The sequence below is a fragment of the Phragmites australis genome, chromosome 1 (assembly GCF_958298935.1).
Source record: "Phragmites australis chromosome 1, lpPhrAust1.1, whole genome shotgun sequence".
NCBI classification, from domain to species: domain Eukaryota; kingdom Viridiplantae; phylum Streptophyta; class Magnoliopsida; order Poales; family Poaceae; genus Phragmites; species Phragmites australis.
The window spans coordinates 44,371,591-44,379,048 of record NC_084921.1 but is presented as its reverse complement, the minus strand read 5'-3'; the positions used below and the strand labels follow the sequence as shown (position 1 = coordinate 44,379,048).

Here is a 7,458-nt window from a genome sequence, read left to right as displayed (position 1 = left end):
GCCCGATGTACTAGTGTACATTGATTCTTGCAAGAAAAAGAAATCAAATACACAAGGTATACAAGTGCACCAACTGGACAGGAACAGATCCCAAAGCGGCTTGGATGGTCCAGATGCCCGTAGCAGATACAAGCGGAGGTAGAAATCAATTTCCGGTGGACCAATGCCATGAACTGCTCTGCATCAATATCCTGGAGCAACTCTTCCGCTAAATAAGGGAAACTTAAGAGGATTAACTCTAACAAGGCACCACCAAATGAGTACAAGCTGGACCGTTCAAATCAAACAGTGTTTGGTAACCTTAACACAACCTGCACCATGAAAACAGATCAAAGGGATAGCCATATAGCATCAGAAAACTAACTTGCAGAACTACCACTACTGCATGCTTTAGGTCTTGACTTATCTTCTTAGACCGCTGGAATCATCTGCACAATAACAATTACCAAATTTAACAACCAATAACCGGAGCTGCGCATGGAAGATTGAAGAGTTCAAAAATGCTGAACTACCATTACCAGCCAACTTTACTTGAAGCGATAGTGAATTTACTCACTACAATTCTGCAGTAAGAACAATAAGAGCTGCAGATTAAACTTGTAAGAGTTTCAGCCTTTCTAGGTCTATTTGATGATCACTACCTAAATTTTTGAGACGGCGAAGCATATAATCCACAGAAAAATAATCCTCAGCCATAACCAGAGGTGCATATGTACAGGGTAGAATATCCAGGGAAAATTTTGGGCTGCGTTGAGCGTATTTCTGAATCATGTACAAGGGCTTTAGCTTGTGCTAGGAGCTGCACTAACGGCTTTACTCGGGAAGTGTATGTTAATGTGAAGTCACTGTACGACGGGATGACTGTAGATGTCCATGAGCTTTGCAGCTACCATTCTTCTCTTCACTGCCTCTTGGCTAAGGTCTTTTTAAGGCCTCTCAAGATCTTGGCAAACCACATTGTATTCATGACAAGTAGTATTGTGGGCACAGCAAATATCAGAATGCAGCTAAAGGTATGCATCTGCTTGACCTGTCAATAAACAAGACAAGTTAGCCAAGTTTACGGTCGATAAACCAGTGAAGTTTTGTTTCAAAATCATCAGTGTGATATTGAAGTGTAACCTGTTTTACATATGAGAGCAAAGTACCTGATCATAGTAGATGTAGATGTGGTAAAACAAGTAGGCGAACAAAATTATCCGTGCCACCTGCATTAAGCTCCACCATTAGAGATAGAGAGCATTATAAAATTTCCTAAACAATAAAAGAACAACCGTCTTACTGATTAAGACAGCAGATTGATTAAACCTGACTACTGATTGCTACGTCCATAATTTCACTTGAAAAAAATGATAAGTCCCTTCGCCTCTCTCCCATCTACTGCAGCACAAGAGAGCTGGGAAACATCTAACCTCTCTCCCTCCCACCTAATATAGCCCATGAGAGCTGAGAAATGTCTAACGAAGAAAAAGATATTCCAAGATGGCTGCAATTTGAAAAAAAAAACCTTATTTCCCTAACTAAAGAAGCTTAAAATACAAATATGGCTACACAATCCACCTGCTCATTCATGCATGCACGCATTAGATTGAAGCATAGTTAAGTACTTTCTGATCAAGTGCAGGTAATGCATGATTTATAACCTGCAAACTACAATGACACTGTGGTAACTTACCAGCCATGCAACAAACATTGTAACACCATTGAGAAGATAGGCTTTGGATCTTTTCATTCCAGCAGTATCAAGGAACCTTGATGACAGAAGGTGACAGAGCAGGTCAGATATATTCAAACAACAAGATGATAGAAAAATATTGGTGTGCATTAATTCCAGAAAATACCATCGGAGGTTGATTCCAGGTGTGGTTGTCTCAGAGATGAGAACCATGTACGTGTACAATTGTCCTTCCCCAGAATACATAGCATAGGCTATAGACATAAGTGACAGCATATGGTGAAGAACCTGATAATGGTCAACTAGTAGTCAATGACATATACAGCAACAAAAGCAGTGAATATTAAAATTTCGATCAAGAATAGCAACCTACTCCCTTTGTATACAAATGTATGTTGTTTTGGACAATGTTTAGTCAATATTTACAAACTTATTTGAGTTATGGTTAGACAAGCATGTATATCTAGCTTTAGCAAATGAAAGTAATAGGTTCACCATGAAAAATACTTCCATTATACCATATTTGCAGGGTTGCTGCCAACATATTGTGGTAGAAATTAGTAGTCAAAGTTGCCTCTTGTAGACCGTGCCATGTCCAAAACAACATATGTTTATGTATAGAGGGAGTAAAAGCAAGGAAATAACTAAAGAAAAACATGTTACTGATCACATGTATTCACTTACATACTCCATTCCACCAAGGGAAGGATAAGCCCAGCATATCATACCAAGGTCAGTGATGAAGTACCCAACAGAAACCTTGACAAACGAAATTCAGCTAATATGAGGCAAAAGGGGGGAAAACTGTACATGCTAACATAGACTATTCTTGGACGGGAATGAATATTAACATCCTTTACCCCCAGAGTAAAATTGGACAGGTTTGAACTCCGAAAAGTGACTGGTCCATCCAGCTGATCAGAGAATAGGTTGGAGAAGAATACCAGGTACACTGACATGACTGTGATGAATATTGCATGGACAGTTGACATGCCCCTAAACAGGTAAAAGTGCTTGTTAAATAGAAGTCTTGACTTAGGGTGAAATTGGACACAAATTTTGCATGCAGACAGCTACACCTGTTGTTCCACTCAAGCTTTTGGATTTTTGTGAGTGAACCATAACCCTTGTAGTAGAATGAGCTGATTAAGTGTGTGATGTCATAGACCTGAGAAACCAAATGTAAGCTTAGCCAAGTAATGGACACAACATGTTTCAAAACGAAAATAACTAGAGTTCTGGTACAAGGGATTAATTACAGTAAGTTCCGTGCAAGAATTTAAGGTAGGCAGTAGCAGAAACTAGAATTATTATCATCCTGTTGTTATCTACCTACATTGCAGTCCAGTTGCTAATTTGCTATTGATGAGGTAGGGCTCACACATTGACCAAGTTGTCTGTACTTCATTCAGTAACTTTTAGTGTTTCAAGTTGAAACTTTCAACCCATGCTAATATTTTCACACATCCTGAAGTTGATTGAACTAATAAAGATTAAACAAGAACCACACAATAGCTTGTGATGCAAGTTCTACTTTCTGTGCTGCTAAACAGTGTACATAATGAAAATTATGTACTGTAATGTGCATGGCTTCAAAAGGCATTTATTGAGGTAAACTTGCCATGAATTTAGCTGAACCAAAATGGCTCATAATAAGACTGGACATTATAAGACCAAGCAAACTGTTAAACATTTCAACCATCTCATACATCCACAACCTAATTTACCATATATAGTTTTGTATCTCTAACTCAGCTTTGGTGAGTACTGAGTAGACGTTAACATATTTATTTGAAGCTAAGCTCTTCCATAGTCCTCAATTTACCCATATCAATCTTTTTAAGGGAAAAAAGTTTCTACCAAAAGTTACAGCAATATTTTGCTTTCATCTAAATACAGAACCATGTGAGCATAATTAATTCTGAGGTAGGCTGATCATGTATGTTAAGCGTGGACAGATAAGAGGGGGTAAATGGTACCATCTTGCACATCAGGATCCCACCAAGTACAGCAGTGTATGAAACATAAGAATCTGCAAGAAGGTAGTCCTTAACAAGTGATTCTGCTTTGTACTTGTAGGCCTTAGCTGCCATTACTGAAGTGGTGGACAGGTCCATCACCTGATGTATAAACCCAACAACCTAATGAAAGAGACATGTCAAATAATGAGACAACCTTTCAACCATGGAGCATAAGTATAGTAAATGACCACCATTGCATATCAACAATAGCTTTGAGTCATCCAGTTGCCCGCGTGAATGTAGAAGATGAACTAACAAATGGGCCATTGCTACAGAATAATCGGATAATCATCCATGAAATGTGCAATGGATGTTTTAAATGCGTAATGGGAAACCATACAGATCCAACAATTAAATGAGCAATGGGAAACCATGCAGATATGGCAACCTAGTTCGACAACTACTAAACAAGTTATGAATGTTTTAAGTTCTGATCGAGAAGCCAGATATACTCAATTCCTTTCATACTTCATGTTCGCCTAAAATAGCAAGTAGGACTGCACAGAAAATACTGAAACTAGACTAACTAGTTAAGAGTTGTGAATAAGGCAACAACATATTGCCGAAGGAAAATGATTTATCCTATTAAGAATTATGGGTGCCGTAGTCTAAGATAATCAGATAGCATGGCCTTCAACTAAAGCCAAGTGCCCAAGTGTGAATCAGAACCACCAGACATACGTACAGTTGTAGCTATGGAACAAACCATATGATCAACTACCATTACTCTAAATATAACAGTCCAAGTAAAGCAAACATGAATTCTAATGGAGCATCCATCAAATGCAAAACAACTGATAACAGCTACTGTATTTGCAGTCATTTCAATACAAGTAACAACAACACCAGACACATGACATGTGGCACCTAACAACGATCGCTACAAACAACATGATCGACAACCATTCAGAAAAAAAAATGAAAGAAAATCTACACGAAAATACCAAAGAATGTGCGATGTTCCCTCTCACAAGAAAATAGTACCGAGGGCGGTGGGCACTGCAGCTCATCGAAGAGGCCTTTTAACGACATAAGGCAACGCAAACACGCAGAAGGAATCATGAACACGACGAATAAAGGTTAGGCGGAGGAGGAAAAGGGTGAGCAAGAGGGGCAACTTTTCGCGGCAGAATTCAACTCGCCAGCGAGAAAACGGCACAAGAGAAAAACCCTCCTGCACATTGCGACCAATCGGGGCATGGAATCGACTCCCAAACGGGTCGCAAAGCTCGAAAGGAAACAACGGTCACAGCATCCCGTCGCGTGCGCAGTACCCGAACACATCAACCAACATCCTAACGCGAGGAGGAAGAAAACAATAACGAAACCTCCCACCGCATTGCGTACAGGACCCGACGCGGTCGGCGCCCAAAAATCCATCAGAATCAAACCCAGGAACGCACGGAGCAAACACCCAACAAAACCACAACTCCCTCGACATGGCACCACCACCGCGAGGCGGCAAGAACCGAGATCAAAACCCAACCCAACCCACCTCTGAGCCGCAGCCCACTCCACGATTCTCGGAGCGGACAGGATCAAAGACGGAAATCAAAGAAGCGCCAACAGAGCGAGGGTGAGAGCGGGAGGGAGGGGTGGAGGGAGGAGAAGGCGTTAGTTACCTTGCGCGGCACGGTTACGGCAGGCAGGCAGGGCGGGGCGGAGGGGAGCGCGCTTGCGTTGGTGCAAAGCAATCGGGAGGGGGTGGGTCGGGTCGGGTTGGGATCGGAGCCGGCTAGCTTCCACGACGAGTTCTCGCCTCGCCTGTTTCGACTTGCGACTCTTGCGAGACGAAATGGAGAAGGGAACGAGTGGAAGGGAGAAGAAGAGGACCGGAATAATAATGGCCATTAGAGTGCGAGAGGACTTTGTCTTGACATGAACGAAAGAATGAAAGAACGGATAAAAATGCATTTAAAATGCTTTTTTATAAAAAAAATTATACAAAATGAACTGAAAATCCCTCTTTTCATCCTCTATCCTATATTTAAGGAAAAAATAACGAAAACCGATTTCCAACCAACCCCATCCGGTCCCTTTCTTTGAGGAACCCCAAATCTCCTTACTCACCTCACATGTAGGGAGTTGCAGATCCACGCATAGTGACATCGCTGACCCCTTCCCGCGCAATCATGCCTACGCACAGGCCTGTCGCACGACCCCTTCCGCATCGTTGCGCCCGCACATGGCCCCCTCCTGCGTCGCCACGCCCACGCACAGGCCCTCCCGTACCGCCGCGCCACCCCGCACCTGCCCGCTCGCCAGCGCTATGGAGGTGTGGAGAGAGGGAGCTCAGGGAGAGGGAGGTAAAGGAGAGAGGGGGCTCGAGCCAACGTCGGGGGGAGAGAGGGAGCTCGGGCCGACATCGGGGAGAGAGAAGGAGTAGGGAGATAGGCTTCGGAGAGAGAGGAGTTCAAGGAGTGAGAGTACAATATATTAATAAAATAGCTATGAGTGAAATATAGAGAATCAAATATGATGAATTGGTTGGAGCACGCTGAGAAGTAGGGTGCGGAATTTAGATGATGAATCCTTAAATAGGAGGAATATGGGTCAAATATGAGTAGCTGGTTAGAGATGCTCTAATATTCTGATTTGTATGTGGGACGCAGATGGATGATATGAATAAGGCGGATGCTAATGATCAGTTGTCGCTTTTAAAAAAAAAATCAGCGTCGTCGCTAGACCGTCAAATTTGAATTCAACGGTGAATTTTTTTCTCCAACCTCTATCTCTGACATTCAGCTCCCCGCACCACCCGCCTGCCCGCATCCGTCTCTGGTGGCACTCCCACTAACGGATCCGCTGGTGCTACCCACCACCATGTTAACCTAGCGTTCTTGCCTCTCACACCATAATAACTAGCCTACCGGCCGTCTTTCGCCTCCCACAGCCTACTTGCTCCCACTAGCATCCCTCTAAACCTGAGAATCATATCGGTGACTCCGAAAATCTCCTCTAAACCCTAAACATCACCGACCATGATGTATGCAATTGTCACGGTCGCCACTTCTAAATTTCAACATCTAAAATTTAAGAAGCGTGTATTAATAATGTGGCGCCTATTGGTGAGAATATTAATTGGAGGAGTCATTATGATTAATAGTACGTCAACATTATCATTCTTGCATATTTATAAAAACGTAGTTGGTGATATCTATGCTTTGCCTTCTCATTTCAGGAGGTACGCTTAATTGCATACACCGATCCACTTAAAGTGGCCTTTTGGAACGTGAGAATTTCATTGGGACAGCGCTGAGAATTAGAGTTTTGCAATTTGAATTTATTTTACTGTAGCAGAGAAACTATTGGTAATCCGGTCAATGTGCACTGTATACCCCACTGTTTGGACTCTTGAATACTCGTCCACGCACTGTGCCTCTACTGTTTCAGACGCGTAATATTTCGATTGTTACAAAATATAGTCTATTTCTTGCCCAATATGGTTCGATTAAAATTTTAGAGTAAACGGCTTCAATTCCTCGTCAAAATGAAACGAAGTTTGCAGGATAGCTCCACCATTCGAGGACAAAGTCACCGTCACGGCACCACCGTGACGCACAACAAAAGCCACGCTTTTCAACACCTCCAAGGCAATCTATCCTGTTACACCAAACTTGCAACAGCTTCTGTTTACAAAGAGAAGAAGAGCGAAATTCGAGTCGAAGACAGCTTGAATCTGTACGGTAAGATTGTTCACCCGTTAATACCACCAGTAACCAGTTCCGATAAGATTTGTATCATCTGACTATGTGATCGACG

General features: G+C 42.4%; 1 protein-coding gene across 3 annotated transcripts; it reads right to left on the bottom strand.

The window, feature by feature from the left end:
• Positions 1-485: 485 nt before the first annotated feature.
• Positions 486-5,513, bottom strand: LOC133921592 (uncharacterized). 3 transcript variants are annotated; one of them, XR_009910303.1, is made up of 10 exons: positions 5,319-5,503; positions 3,655-3,816; positions 2,755-2,843; positions 2,536-2,671; positions 2,360-2,434; positions 1,842-1,963; positions 1,676-1,751; positions 1,149-1,208; positions 642-1,030; positions 486-563 (listed from the first exon to the last, which is right to left on the bottom strand). XR_009910303.1 is itself a non-coding variant. In XM_062366538.1 (9 exons), exons 2-9 carry the CDS (start codon positions 3,790-3,792, stop codon positions 902-904), a joined length of 825 nt encoding a protein of 274 aa, XP_062222522.1. In that variant the 5' UTR covers positions 3,793-3,816; positions 5,319-5,513; the 3' UTR covers positions 486-901. The 3 variants fall into 3 exon arrangements, 2 of the variants coding, with proteins under 2 accessions (XP_062222522.1, XP_062222530.1); XM_062366538.1 differs by having other exon boundaries at positions 486-1,030; positions 5,319-5,513; XM_062366546.1 differs by lacking the exon at positions 5,319-5,503 and adding an exon at positions 5,192-5,294 and having other exon boundaries at positions 486-1,030.
• Between the last annotated feature and the right edge of the window lie 1,945 nt (positions 5,514-7,458).

Excerpts from the sequence above, each read along its gene's own strand:
- LOC133921592 (XM_062366538.1), bottom strand. The coding sequence starts at position 3,792 with ATGGACCTGTCCACCACTTCAGTAATGGCAGCTAAGGCCTACAAGTAC. Across the intron at positions 2,844-3,654 it reads GGATCCTGATGTGCAAGATG|GTCTATGACATCACACACTT; the intron begins GTACCATTTACC and ends TTGGTTTCTCAG. Across the intron at positions 2,435-2,535 it reads TGTCCAATTTTACTCTGGGG|GTTTCTGTTGGGTACTTCAT; the intron begins GTAAAGGATGTT and ends TCGTTTGTCAAG.